Below are 15931 nucleotides of genomic sequence, written 5' to 3' on the forward strand. Positions count from 1 at the left end.
CCATCTGCAGTACTACAGACCACAACGGTTTTATTCCAAGAGTGCTTACCAAGTCAGGCTGCAATCACAGCTTGTGAGCAGGACCTACGTGATTTCAGTCCTGCTGCCTGTTAGCATACATTTTGGAGACCCGATGGAGGACTAAGGAATTAGCATATGGTCATTCAGCGGGCCAGTGGTTTGAAAAATTCCCTTCCAGTTGGCTGAAAGTTAATTCTGCAAGTTAAGATAATTAAAGGTGTTCAAGCCGGTCATGGTTGACATGAGCAATGAAAGATTACAGAATCTAATGACAGAACAAAATAAACAACATCTATTATTACAGTATACATTATAGCTATTGACATGTTGGGCATAGTAACTCGCTAGCCAAAACATGTAACTGGGATGTATTTTAGTAACACACTGATGTAATTATTCACCTTTAAACCTCTAACTGGACTGCATACAGTTTGGCTGACGGCGTAATGGAGACTGAGCTCAGAAATGCCCAGCTATGGCAAAGAGCTTTGCAAACAGGCTGTAGACCTTTCTGGAAGGACTCTGCATTTAGCAGCATTTATGCTGTGAACTAATTCCCATAAAGCCAGGCACCTGCAGCCTCACGAGCGCGACTGTGGCTGTGCATCACCCGCTGTTTGATGTGACACTGAGAAGCGGGTGGAAGGACAGGACCAGGGTCAGGGGAGCAGAAGATGCAGAGTGTCAGTAACAGTGCCATGGGGGAGAGGGACTTCAGGTAGGTTTAATTCATCTTAGTGAGGTGTAAATGCCTGAAGAAGCAGCCCAGAACTTTTTTTTTAATGCACCACGAAACTAGTTATTTTGGAGCAGAATAACATTTCCAAAGAGCGCCTTGAGAAGACGAGGAATGCCGCTGCACTTGGACGTAGCCCCAGCTGAGGATCAGAGTCAGCAGCAGTTGCAGTTCAGCAGGAGCAGCACAGCCTGAGCAGTATTTCCATCAGAAAGAACAGCTCCGATTAAGTTACTTTCCAAAAATGTCAGAGGCAATAGTGGCTAAAATAATTCATATTTTTTCAGCTATCAGGAATCCAGTTACTTCTGGATGCAACCACATCTCCATGTATGCCAATATGCTGTAACGTACAGCTAATTAAATCTAAGGGTTTAGCCGATTTCATTAGAAATGTAAACGGTGGTAATTTTCAACAAGTGGCTGCATCCGCTGAAAGCTCAAGGTTCTGCACTGACATATGAAAACAAAACATACTAATCATGCTTAATACTTAAAATCTTAATTTTAAATAACACCCTGACCTCATTTGCTGAAATTGTTTAATGAGACTGTCTAACACCTGAATAATGCATACCTCCTGTCAACCCATCAGCTCACAAGATTTCAGGCTCCAAGTTGTAATAGAGATGTATTATCTTTGTACCAGCTACTCATTACAGTCTGTAACAGGAATAGGAAATGACAGTACAAGGGCAATTTATGTGACAATAACTGAAATGAGAAAGGAAATTGATACCAATTTTTATCTATCTTGACGTAATCTTTGAACCGTGATTTTGAGCTTACTCAGATGTTGCAAACCAACAGAAATCTTAAGGATTATATATTGCAAAGGTCTGTGCATGTATATACATCCATCCATCCATATACACACATATAAAGGCATGTAAACACACACATTTTTCAATATATATTTGCAAATAGGGGCTTTGTGATCATACTTTACATGCATATAGGAGCTAGAATCAATAATGCTATCAATAATTATGCTTTCAGTTACACACAGCTTCACTAAGGTGAAATTGTTTAAGCTAAAATTTTCTAGGTTGGGAGATGCCAAATTTCTATTTTTAAATTTCAGATAAATACTTCGAAATACATTCTTTTAAAAGCATCTAAAAATCCCCAAAACAACCCTGTGGTCATTGTGGTGAAATTCTCTCATCCCTTGCTATTTGAAGCAAAAACTTCTAACTGGCCAGGTAAGTGCCCTTTTGCTCTCCTTCCACCAGAAACTGGGGAAATCCCAGGCTTTCCATAAACTGAAATCTGCATATGCTCCAGAAAGATTTACCTTTTGCTGCAAAATATTCTGAAAAAAAATATCCGTCTGCTCTGAACATGCTCTGCTCCGGTGAAAAAAAACTCCAAATCAAAACCCAACAACAAAACCAAAAAACATTGAACAGAAATAAATTTGAACACATTATTTTAGAAAAATACCATCTGTTGGCAGAATATTCCTGAGCCTCAAACTTCACTGAATAGTTGCTTGGATCTAATTGCCATTCTGAATGTTTTACCAAAAAGAGGCAGGTACATATAGGTCTCTTGCCAGAAGGTTAGACATTTGATTACACTTTTCATTAGCTTGCTATTCATAACATTTATTTCCAAATTCTATAACAGAGATGTTTATGGCATGTAAATAGATTAGTCTGAGCCCAAAAAGATTCAGTAGGTATTGATGTGTGCAGGATCTGCATAAATTGCATAGATCATTACAAAGTAACTTAATGTATTTCTATTTGTGGGGAAAAAACAGAATTGCAGCATAGACGTTGCATCATTCTCTTTGTCAATGACTTGCTTCGAAAGGGTCCCTGCCTGCTGTCAGGGGCAGCGGTGGCTCCCCATCCTCTGGAGGGTGAAAGCTGACCTCAAGCCCTACGCACGTTCTGTTTGCTCCAAGACCAGAGACCCTGAGGTACTGGAATGTTACTTTCTTTAAAGCAAGGCTTCTTTTTTTCCATTTTTCATGCTCCTCTAAAATACTGGCCCATACCTACAGTGAAGAAAACAACATAATACAGCTATTTCCCCAAGGAGGAGGGAGTTATTAATAAGTCCACAGCAATTTCCTTTGCACCATATAACATGACCCAGGATTTATAAGGGGAGTTAGATCTATGTAATGTACGTGTTTATGGAAGCATATTGGTAATTATCAATACTATTAATCTTCTAAGTACTTGTTTAGAAAGATTGCAGCAATATATCACTTATTGCTGGAGGAAATTAATAAAAGCATAAGGAATTGCTAAGCAGCCAGCCTTCCTGACGCTGCATGCAAAAGGCTCCATTTAACCGGCAGTCATGTTTCAAGCGGTACACTGCTTCATGTGACTAAACAATCTACAATTCAAGGGCACATCTATAAAACAATACTGATTTTTTTGTTTATCTCTGCACACAGTATGTTTAGGCATCTTTAATATGTATTTATTTCTGTTTGCAAACAAATTAATTAGAAGTATGTTTTAATTTTATCTGGAGCTTACAGTTAACCCCGTCTGATGCTTTGGAAGTGAAACATGTTTCAAGTAAGAGCTACTTGAAATCTCTACAGTGTAATAATGGGCAGGACATCCTGTTTTCTGTCCACAATCAAGGATACAATTTCTTCAGCCATCCTGAAAAAGTGCTGCAGCATCTGATCAGAACCCCAGTGCCCAGTGGCACCTTTATAAGCCATAACACCAAGCTGGAAGAGCGCATTTGACAAGTTGGAGGTGCTGATGCAATTAAAACAACATGATGCACCCTACGCGGACACTAATAGGCTAGAAGTACAGCACTAATTAGACAATCAAACTGAAAACAACCTGCATTAGCTTGCTCTAGGAAGATATCCCTCTCTAACGGCAAATAAATAGGTCTCCTGTAACCATTTCACTACTCACCAAGACGAGGGTGAAGGTGAAACGGGGCGTCACGTCCCCCACCGTGCTGCAGGTTGTGGGGGGACGGTACGAGACGACCACCACGTCTCAGGCGGGTGCTCCACCGCGCGGGGGAGGCGAGAGCCCGTCCCCCAGGGAGAGCTTCCTTCTTGCTGTTCAGTCGAGACCTCTGGTTCGTCACGCAGGACCTCAACACCCCAACAACTCATTTGTTACTAGATCACGGAAAGCAGCTAGTGTCCGTACGCAGGAGTCCGGACAGGTCTCTCCAGCCGGCTCGTGGCTCGGCCTCGGTGGCACCGACACATCCAAACCAGGCCTAAGCCACGCAAACTGAAAACTTTAAATGAGCTCAGCCTTTTAATGACCCCCGACAGCTTGTCAGTATGAAATAGGAAAACAGGGTGGGGATGGAAGAAGAGGCCAAAACTCTGGCTTTTTGGTCAAATGCAAGTCTGCTGCTCACTTCAGCAATACAAGAGATTGAACCCATATGCCTGCTTGTCCAAATCCAATAGCAGTCTACTTGGCAACACTTTTGCGTAAATCACATTTTTAACAAAAAATGTTAACAGTGAGACTAGCTTTACTTTACTTTTCATTCTGCATAACTGTTGGGAATTTCTAAATTTTGCTATCATATTAGAGGAAAAATTTGAAGGAAGTGGAACATATGCACGCTCTGTCTGCCCCTCCATCTGTCTGTACCAACTTCCTTCCTAATAACTTTTGAACTTCCTGGCCAATTTGAAGCACATTTGCTACAAGGAGAGATTTCTGAAGGATGTGTCTGCAGGATTAGTAAAACTCAGTGGATAGTTAGAAGAGAGATGCACCCAACTCTGAGCATCTCCCTCCCCCCTTTTGGTTTGGCCAGCCAGCCAACCAGTCGGCATACGTGTAATTCAAACAGCCACGATACAGGCTGCTGCTTGCACAGCAAATGATACAGGGGTGTGGGAGGGAGTTCAGGCACTGCAAGGATACTGTGGAGACAACTATGGGAAGGAGTCACAGGGAATGTGATGGAGAGTGCTGCTGTGATAGGGTATGCAGAAGACAAATCCTTGGAAAAATAAGATTCAACAATTTCACAGGGATTTTCTTTACTTTTTGATTTTGACAGTTCAGGGATACTTGCAGAGGTTTGGATGTGAAAACATAATAAACCTGGGACCTGCTGAGTTAACTCTGTATAGAGAAAGAGAAGCAATATCACCAAATTTCCCATGAGAACCTGCAGTTCCTCTAGGAGTGATCCATTTTTCTCTCCTTCAGGCATATCAGTTCCTCCAGGAGAGATGCATTTCTGTTCAAAGCATTAGAAGCTGCATTCATAGAAGCCAGCCAGGTATGGGAGCTGGTCAGCCAGTTCCTTGCATTCCTACAGTGCCTCCTATTGAGCAACCTCAAAGTGCTTTACAGAGTCTAACAAAGGCAGGCATGCATGGCAAGATGACATCTATTGGTATTGGATCTATGGCATACATGGGGTAAAACAGAGCATGGAACATGAACTACCTTTCTAAAATTCCAGGTGAAACATAAGGCATGAAAGCAGACTCTGCGTCTCCTGGCCACTCTGCCTTCATGCTTAACCCACAGAATCATCCTCACTATTTCCCATTGCTTGAACAACACAAGCCTTAGAGATCTAGCCATCGCTAAAGTAAAAAAAGAAAGTTACCCATTTGAAAAGCAAAACAACCAAAAACCAGCTGGTACATGACACATCTTCTTCTCCCCATGCTAGATTTCCTCCTTTTCTCCACTAGTGCTTTTGGCTTTTGAAATATATTAAAACTAAATACAGTCAAAATAGTTCTCATAATGATGCAACTGCCTTGTAATACACGAGCATACTCTCAACACTAGCGTAGTAAAATGCAATCCTGGTTTCAGATGCTAATATTACTGTGGTCAACAGTTTTATTGCCTAGTTGCATTAGCTGTATCTTTGCTATTCAACAGGCTCTGGGGGTCATGATACAGGATTTCAATAGGGATGCAGCTGGCCAAATTTCTGATCCTAAAATTCAGGGCAAAGCATTTCAAATTGCAGGAGGACGCATACTATAAATATTGCATACTAAATCTGCATGTAGGGGGCCAAAAAGGGTCTGACAGAACATCACATAATCTTCATAAAAGAGAGAGAGGCAGGAGGTGCTCTTCCATGACCTCTTATGGGAGGTGGGTGGGCATCTTGTGATCAAACTTCACTGCAGGGAGAACAAAGCACTGCAACAGTTTTTCATGGAATACTGGCCAAGCCATTTAAAATTAGACATCTGCTCATTTTATCCTTGTGTAGATATCTGTGAAATACAGCCAAAATCATTACTAAATCATGCATTGGGTACTAGGCAAAGCTGTGCTAGGTTGCTTGACAACAAGCAAGCAAAAGAAAACTTGGTGATTATATTGTCCTTACGTAAAAACTACATTATGTCCCAAGTTTGCTGCAGCAAAAAGTCATAAAATATTTTCTTGGTTATAGACCAAATTCTGACCTGAGATACAGAAACGTAAATCCAGGGTGAGTCAACTGCACTCAGAGGAGACGCTTCCCATACAAACTTGCTAAAGGGAGAGCAGAGCCTGGCTCCTGTGCGGGTAGGGAGCAGACATCTGCCTTTGTTTTTTTATGTCTGACAGAAATGTTCAGTAAAGGTGATACAAAGATGTGGAGAAGCAATCAGGATAGAGAAATATGAATGTCTCAGAAATTTTGTAAAACCAGGTTTATAAACTCATGACAACAAAAAGAAAACAAACTGATACAGCATATTTTGAGACTTGCAAATACATTGTTAAAGATCTCTTCAGTCTATCTACTGTCATGCAATAGAGAGAGAAATGTAAGAAGTTATTCTGTAATTTTACATGAAAAAAATCTGCTACAGCTATCAAGATTAATCAGCCCTGTGCCCCTTGTACTTCTGCCCTTGCTCCAAAATACTGTGAATGGGAAGGTGACATATACCATTGTAGATTAGACAGACAATGGACTGAACAGTAGCACTACTTCCAGGGAAATAAAATGCAAAATATTCTTGCTCCTTCTTTGAATGAAGACAATGATAAAGAAGAAAATATTTACTCACCTATGATGGTCTTCGGCACTTATTTACCTACCGCCTTTGAGATCTGGAGTGTCCTTACCATTAAGGCCTGCATAATAGGGCAGAATAACTTTTCTCTTTTGTAACTGAGGAAATTCAGACACACAGAACTAAATGAGACTGCCCAAGATGACAAGTCTCTTGGAAAACAGAGCATCACTTCAGCATTTTCTAAATTAGTAGTAGCACTCTCACCAAACATCCTTTTGTTTCTCTTCTTGTGTTACTATTAAAGAAATAAGAATTGGGGAAATATATCCTGAAGTGTTATCTCCACAATAATTACTGAAGACAGATTGTAGCCTTTGGTAGTTTTTCCTGGGATGTATTTAATAGTAGCTATTATTTTGGTTGGTTATTTTAGGGAATCCTTGACTGCTCTAAACTCCACAACTTTCTTTATTATTGTAAGAAAACACAAACAGGGACTATCACAGCAATGCTAATCCTGTGTGAGAAACTAGGACCCGTAAGTGAGTAGAAGGGAAGTTAGTGAGAGAATCTCAACTACTGATATAACCCTATAGCCATGAGGATAGGAGGGTGAGGAAAGTGTGCTTTTTATGGAAACATTTAACACACCAACAGGAATACAAATCAAGCTCCATTAATTTAGCTTTAAATTTTAATGAATCAGGATGTGTAGTTTACATAAAGAAGGATTTACTTGATAAAATATTAATATTTTTTGCCAAAAGAACTGTAAATTGCAAGTTAATATAGTTTTCCTTAAATAGAACATCAAAAGCTCGAAATCACTGAAACAGCACGCAGCAAATCAAAATGAGCCAAAATTCAGGAAGAGCAAAATATCATGGTCAGTCTCAAGGACTGGACCGTTGGTAGTCCACAGTAATTACTTCATTTAACACAAGACACGAAAACTTTAAAAATAGAAAGTGTCCTGCATTCGGTTACACTCCAGACGATGGTGGTTTGATTTACCTAGGTAGCCCATGGCTTGCATCCCAGCTGAAGAGCTGCATAGCTGGAGCGCTAGCTCAGGCTCCCCACAATTAACGGGTCTCATCCCCTGGGTGCAGCAGGCATTACGCCAGCTCCGCGCACAGAGAGCCGAGGCACAAGCCGCAGTTGCTGGGATCACACGCTGCGTGCCAGGTACGTCCTGGCCACCTCTCGAGTGCGTGTCAGGAGGGGACCACGCTCACACAGCCTTCCCTTTCACCCCGTGCCCTATTTTCCAAGGGAATCTGGCAGCAGAGACAGAGAGGAAGCCATAACGCACCAAGGATGGACAATGTCAGGAGAGGGAGCTGGCATCATCTCGGGTGGGAACTTGGACTGAGAGAGGAAAACCCTTCTGCAGCAACTGGCATTTCACTTCAGGAATACCCTGATTTTATTCAGGCTCTGCTGCTGAAAAGCAGTCAAACCGAACTGAAAAAAACGTCTTTGTGCTTTAATAACAATCTACAAGGAGTCAAATAACTATAAGGTTAAACTGGCACCACTTCTCCATGAATTTGAGGCTCAAGCAACTTGCACAAAGTCATGCAGGAAGCCTGAACCCAGATCTCCAGAGACCTGTCACAGACCATCCTTGTATGGACAAAGTTGACACAAGTCTCCAGCTTTCTCAGCCACCAGTCGTGTTTTTTTCATCTGGGAAACATCAAAGTATCTTCAGGGTCTTTGATCGCCTGCTGTTACGTGCTTGTTTTTCTTTAGGCGTCATTACAAAACGGCCATCTCATTCATATGGATATCTTTGCTACGTGCTTAAAAGTAACACCGGAAAAGTGAGTCACTCAAAAATATTTAGTTTCAGCTTCCCTAGAACTAGAAAAACTGAAGAGTATAACTAGAAAAACTGAAAAGCATCTGCAAATGAAAGCCCACTGGTTTCAAACTACAACGCATTACTGCTTCATTTTCCAAGTTGGCAACTAGGGACTTCAGACACACAAAAGTAATAAAATTTGCATGATCACCTAATGTCTCTATTAGTCTGAGGAGCTTTGGTACTCAGGGTATGGAGAAGAGGTTGCAGGACGGAGTAAAAGAAGATAATATGCAAAAAAACCCCACCCCACCACATTATGCGTCTGTGAAGAAATAGTAAAGATCCCTATTAATCTTTGCAGGATGGAAAAAAGCATTTATTGACTATACCTGACAAAAAAGAGCAAGCAAAGAATAAAATAGACTCACATTGAGCTGGAGGTCATCTGTCCACTGGCCAATGAGGCGGTAGCCGGGGGTGCTGGTGTTGGTGGTGTGGTACTGGAAGATGTCGTAGCGCCCTGGGGCATCACCATTTTTGTTGAACATCACTGGAGTGCCAGCACTGCCTGGGGGAAGGAAACAAGACAAAATCCAACCAACCAATGCCAAATCTTTACAATACTTTTTTTTATTTAGTCATGGTTGAGAGCTTTCAGACTGGCAATGTATTTCAGGCAAAGGTCATCTATCACCCAATCTAAACTGGATACTTCAGGACACAGTGGCATCATCCTAGCCCTCTTCCAGAGATTAATTCTCTCTGCCCAAACCTAATGACTAAAAATAAAACAAACAGAACTAGATCAGCCTGACTTCACTCTAGCTTTGCACAAAGCAAGAAATATCAGAAGGCTTTTCTTCCTGCCCTCCAGCCTCCCTCCCATCTCTCTTTCCTCGGGGAGTTCTTTAGTGAAAATCACTCCTGTGAATGGAGCCTCTAAATGATTTTTTTCCCCCAGAAAATGTTCCATCTGCTTCTGAGAGATACTGCTGTCAGAAGTCAGCCCAGGTCTAGTGAATCTTGACTAGCATCCAGAAATAGCTTCCTCCTCCACAATATGTTCTTATTCCCATAATCAGCATGCAGTTGGGATGGAAAAGAACAGACTAAGCTATAGGAAAACTGTTCCTTGTGTACTCCTTTATTTAGGCTCTACGACACTGACATAAGCTGAAAAGTGTCTCAGTCAGGAACAGTTCAGGATCAGGATCCTGAATTAACTTTATTTGACATATACTAAGGTGACTAGCACAGGTAAGGAAGTGCAGGGCAAGCAACAAGGCAAGGATACCCCCACAACCCTTCCTTTGTGCCCGGTGCTGAGCAAAGCCAGCCGGCAGCCTGGAGGTGCACCAATAGGTGAGCAATGGGACAGACGATTCTTGATCCTCAGGCGAGTTCTCACCTGAACATCTGCATTTTAATTACCATGGCATTAGATGTGAACCCTTTCTTAGATAAGAATTCAAAGCAGCACTGAATTTCCTCAGATCTCTAGGTGAAAACTTCAAGGGTGACATTTATTTCATGACATATTAAAATAGGTTTCAGTAGGGTAGAGTAATATTGTGTCAAGATTGAAGATTATGACAATACTCCAGCATATCTATATTCAAAGCTTCCTCCTCCTGCATAACTTTTTTTCCCTAAAGCAATGAAAAATCTCTCCTGTTGTAGCATTGAACTTTAAGATTATGGTTTTCTTCATGATTCCCATTCTTCATTGAATTCCAGTGAGTGAAAAAAGATTTGAAGGAATGAATTAGCATAGTTTCCATTCTAGCTCTGGTAAATTGTTTCCTGTCTATCCTACAATCCTCTGAGATCAGATACAGATTCAGTTCAAAGGCTGGTTCAGAAAATCTTCCACTGAAATCTGCCCTCATTGGTTCCTTATGAGCACTGGGTAGATATTTAATTGTCATTACAGATTAATGTAGCCAGAATACATTTACAGTGAAAACACTTAAAGTGAATAAGAAAAAATGGCTGTAATTCCTAGGCTCCTTCAGCAAGTCAGCACAAATGGTAAATTGGATTTAGCTAATCACAACTCTTAAAAGGCTGTATATTATTAGTTAAGCTCGGTTTTGTCAGAGCTGACAAAAAAAGTACAATTCAAAGGGTAGGAGCTCAAGCGAGGCTCCCAAAATACAATATAGACGTTTGTGGTTTCCCCGCATCCCGACAAAACCCCAGCATGTGCATGAAGAGTGTCCATGTCTGTGTCTGCACGTCAGAAGGCAGACCGAGAGCGGACACCATCATCGTGGCCATGCCAAAGTCAACAGTGCCAAGACAAACTCTGCTGCCTCAAAGTCTTCTGTAGGCTGAGGGGAAGCAGCCAAGAGCATGTCTACAGTCACCTTCGTGGACCATCAGGAATGTCGCTCAGAACCCTCCTGGCTAAGCCACAGCCACCCCACCACAGTGCATGGGGTAGAGCCAACCTCTCCATCCCCCGGCTGGGCACCCAGAGCAGGTTCCCTGCCTGCCTGCAGACGGTGCTGGCAGAAACCCTGATCCCTGCTCAAGGGGCAGGCAGTGGACAACAGGGTCAATAAGCAGAAGGCCAATGCGAAGGATAGGTGCTGTTATGGACCTAAGAGGTCCTAAAGTGAGAATGTATCAGGAGCTGTCACTCCAAAACATACCACTTCTGTGTTTTGCAGGAGCAAGAAAACTTTTTGTAGGTTACTGCTAATTGTTGCTTTGCATAGCTGCATGCAGACAGCTTTTAAACACTGACGTTTAAAATAATCCTTACGATCAGTGAATGCGCTTGGATGCTACAGGGCTGCAGACTCCACAGCAACACGGCATGATACAGCATTGTCTGCTGGGTCACCTCCAGAGGCCCCTAAAGGCACAGTCCCTTGGGACCATCGACCTCATGCATGGATGTGGATACTTGATAGTCAGCAGTAAACACCTGTTGCTATTTTCAGGTACACACACATTTATGCGTTAAAATTCTAGACAAAAAAGCTGTGAAAAGTCTGGGATCTGTAGGGAAGACGAATAAGTATAGAAACGCAAAGAAGCGATAATCTCAGGTCATAAGTCAAGCAGAAGCGTCCCGTTTCCTGACTTTGAAGTTGGAGTAATTGGACTCCTGGCAAAGTATCTACTTAGTAAGTGCAAGCTTTCTTTAACCTTTGTGTGGGCTCTGGTGCATGCTTTGGTGCTCTTTTTGTACCATCTGTCTGGAGGAATCCATCAGTCCTGTTTTAAATTGCTACAGCATTTCAGTCTCCACTTGCAATTCAAGTTCCTTTGTGCACTTAGGAAAATAATAAAAAGTAATGTATGAAAACCTCCCTACAGAGAAGAGAGAGTATTTTCAAAATGATCCTATTTGTTATTTGACTTCTTGATCTTCTAATTATTAAAACATATGGTTGTTTAGTTGTGTTTTGATAATTTAAGATTTCTTTTCCTTCTATTAAGTTTTACAAGAATTTTGCTCAGCCCCAGAAAACACTTCAGAAACTGAGTATTAGCCTCTAGACTGCAGCTTCTTGCTCATTCAGAGGCTATGACAATTTAATTCATCTTCAGTTCCCACCAAGTAAGCTGCCTTCTCACTACACAGACACAGAGAGTACATGACACCCTTTCACCTGCAGGATGCATTCAAAAAACCACACAATCTGACTGAATTTGTAGAATTTTGATATCTTCATCGCCACAAGATAAGAAGTGAATTAATAGGAGAAGGACAGGGTGCTAGACAGGTGTAACTAGTTAAGGTGTCTCTTTATTATTCAGTTCACGTTTACTGCAGTTTGAGGACCTGAAGGGCTCATACGAACAGAATCTTTAGCTTTTTCAATAGCAAAAATACAAGCACTTTGCACTTCGAGATTTTCAGAATCTCACTGCATGAGCACTTGAGGTTTTTAAGTTTTCCATATTTGGGGCCTTTTTGTTCTCAAGGTAGTGTGATGATATCAAAATTCATACTGAGCTCCTAGTACAAATCCAGTCTCTCCTCATTAAAGCGTTGCTTGAACTCTTCCTGCATGAATGTCATTATCTTTGCAAGGAAGAAAAGACTCCAAAAGCAGGTACAGACAGGATGATTTCAACTGCACGGTGACAAGGAGATCTATTACATGCAAAGAGGATCTCAAGCTCACGGGCTCAGGATGCTTGAAAATGGGCTACATTTTTTCTCTCTGGCACACAGTCTGGAGAAAGCACTCCTACTGCTCTACTTTCCAGTTTTACTACAATTTTAGGTAGAAGACTGGGAGAACAGGATTTTAAGCATAGACTAAAGAGTGCTTTTCAAGTCCTAACCTTCATGAGATGGAGTTGCACGGCTGCACCGGTGACTGAAGGAAGGGCAGGTTAAGATGAAGGCTAAAACCAAGAGAGCCGATACGAGCCCAGCAGCGCACTCCTCTGTCCCTGCCCTCCCGACCACAACATGATGGCCAAGGAACACATAGGCACCAGCACCCGTGTCCCAGGAGCTCCCAAGCTTTATCAACAGGAATACACCACCCATACTAGGCAAAGCCTCTCTCATTGCTTCTTCCATTCCCTCATCGCTCTGCATTCTTCAGACCGGCCTCGTCCGTTTGGCGAGTTATATGATGGTTGTTTATCCTGCACCGCTGGGAAGACTGAACCAATCCACAACAATTCCAGGAATTTACTTTTATAGAATACCGAGAAGAAACTGGCTATCTTTCCATAGTCCAGGGAATGAGCCCCAGGAGGGTCGTAGCTGAACATGGAGCCTGGGTGTACAAACACATGTGCAGTTATGCGCTATGAATATGACAAGAAAAAGCTAAACTCTGCCCCTGGATAATGAACCTTAGAAGGAATTGGTTCTTTTCCCATGGAAAATGCCTACAGCCAGAGAGCCAAGAGAAATTAAAAAGGTTTAAAGCTATCTCAGTTTTGTTACCATTCTCCTTCCCGTGCTAAAAAGCAAACCACTACTTCAGTCACTGTGCTGGACATGAGTTACATGTATACAAGCAAAGAAAAACACCATATGGCCATGTAAATCAATCAAAAATAGAGAAAAAAAGTAATCTTTTAAAAGCCTGACCAAGGAAACACCAATAAGGAAACCAAAGTTGGTGTAAACCAATTCTTGGAACTGGACGGTAGGCAACATTACTGTGACACCCAATTTCTCATAAATTATTTCCCACCACTATTAAAATGATTAGATGACTGTTCAGCATCTTTATATGCGAGAACTGTCTAGAGATGATCATGTATGAGCTGCTTTTCAGTACTAAAATGGCCCAAGTGCAATACTGTACACGAATGCTGTACTTCTACAGGAGCTTTGTCCTTTATAATTAACCTTCCAAAATGAGGAAAGTAGAACTCTCCAGACCTCCTCAGATCATTCATCTCAGAACTTGCTTCTGGCTGTAGTTAACACCACTTACTTCAAGGAAAGAAATTAAAATCTCCTCATATTCACCTTGCTGTTTATAAGATGATTTATACAGGAAGGAAAAACATCCTTGGCACAAATGACCAAACTTGACCATGAAATACCATCTGTGTTCCTACCTTTAAATCTCTCAGGTCCTATTGGCTATGTGTGGGTTTTGTTAAGTTTATTAATAAAAATGTTTATTAGTGGATCACAGCAGGGAACACCTCGCCGTGCTGCCCAACGAGGACATGAAGCTCATGCAAAACCCTCTTCCCAGGCAGCGACAGCCCTGGCTGCCTCGCACATTCTGAAAGGATATTTTTCAGTACTTTCCTAAATGTGTTCTAAATATGTGTTTGGAGGTCTAACTTCTGGCTCCTGGTTAAATCTCAGATCTCTATCTTATACAGAGCTAGGGCAAGAGCAGTAAGACCTCCTGGTAAGTACATTAGCAAGGTTTATGAAGGAGAAATAACATTAAGTTGCTGTAATGTTACCTGCTGTAAGCGATTTGCTCTGGTGCCTCTGGGCTGGTTGCAAGTGAATGTTTGTTAGTGAAACTAATAATATTACAGTGAAACATATAGAGGCAAGGAAATTTTGCTAATATTTAGGCCTGATTTATATAGTGTAATGCAGAGAAAAAATACATGAAAACCCATTGTACTGTCTGAAACAGAGGGCTGGTATTGCAACGAACACTGCCACATTTGGGAAGCACAGGTGGATAAGTGATAAGCAGACAAAGAGATAAAGTCCTCCCATCCTCATTCCAAGGATGTTTCATCTCCTCTGAAGTCTTACTAGAGGAACGAAGGTTGGAGTAACTACTCTAAATCACATAGTTCTGGCTCTGCAAGTAGTCCTGGCCCTTCAGCCATCCTCTCCCTTTTCTCGAGCATGCAGCTATGCTGGGTTCAGGCTACCAGAATTTCATCCAGTTAGTTTTCTCCAAGTACAGGAAACAATACAAATAACAAGAAGAAAATGATGTGTGATGCTAACAAACTTCTAGGGTTTCAACAGGCATATTTAGTCAGAGACAAGCTTAGGCTTTTACCCAGTTATTTCTCCCATAGGAAATCAGCCTTCTGGAAGGTATCCTAAAATAGCAGCAGAGATTTCTGTCTTTGGGCAGTTGTTGCCTATTTGCCTTGGCTACAACATGTTTTCAAATAGATACTAAATAAACATGGTCTTCTGCCACAAACTCTAGCATAACCACAAAAAAAGTCTTGATCTGCATTGAATGAAAAAAAATATATAAAGTGAAATTAAATGGAAAAAAGCCACATGGGTCAATATGCTACTGAAGAAGCGGTCTCAGCTCACCGTTGAAGTTAACGCTGCGTATGTACTTGAGCAGCTTTTTGCCTCCCGCGTGCTCCATCTCAGGGCAGACCCCTGGGTAGTCGGCACAGAGGTCCTTGTTCATGTGGTGGAGCGCGTGTGCCATAGCGTACACAGCATCGATCACAAACTGGACCTTCCCCTCCTGCTCATAGTGGGAGTCTTTGCCAATTCTCTCCTGTCCTGCACGTTAAAAACAAACACACACACATATACAGACACACAGAAGGACAGTAAGGAACAGTATTTTCCTGGTATCAAATACAAATGAATCCTCTTGGAGCACATTTAAAGAACTGCATGTTTTAGTCAATACAATAAAACATTTTGAGTTATGGTTGTACTAATTAAAACAAAACCGAACCTTCTTTCTTGATAGTAGAATCATCAAGACTTCTTCTTGCAAGTTATTCTACCATAATCCAGAAAAACAAATCCTACCATAATCACAAACTCGAAACTCTAACCTACAGGGACCATTGTAGAGAGAGAAAACACCAGACTCCGTATGCTCCCAAGTATGTCTTTGAAAGAAGAAAGCATTTAAAATAAAGCACAGCTGGTATTTTAAAGTCTGATGTTTTGTTCTGCTGCAAATCCCAGTCTCTAATTGAAAGACAGAGCCAGATT

The 15931-nt window shown here is 41.6% G+C and overlaps 1 protein-coding gene across 1 annotated transcript in view; it reads right to left on the reverse strand.

Moving 5' to 3' along the window:
• Nucleotides 1-15931, reverse strand: part of GRM7 (glutamate receptor, metabotropic 7) — a 282320-nt gene that overhangs the window by 60170 nt on the left and 206219 nt on the right. Inside the window, exons 6-7 of the mRNA XM_010570362.1 lie at nucleotides 15284-15484; nucleotides 8961-9100 (exon numbers count right to left, since the gene is read on the reverse strand). Of these exons, the coding sequence (XP_010568664.1) occupies nucleotides 8961-9100; nucleotides 15284-15484 (341 nt within the window). The remainder of the gene's footprint in view (nucleotides 1-8960; nucleotides 9101-15283; nucleotides 15485-15931) is intronic.

The sequence above is a fragment of the Haliaeetus leucocephalus genome, unplaced genomic scaffold (genome assembly GCF_000737465.1).
Source record: "Haliaeetus leucocephalus isolate CR32 unplaced genomic scaffold, Haliaeetus_leucocephalus-4.0 Scaffold2, whole genome shotgun sequence".
Lineage (NCBI taxonomy): Eukaryota > Metazoa > Chordata > Aves > Accipitriformes > Accipitridae > Haliaeetus > Haliaeetus leucocephalus.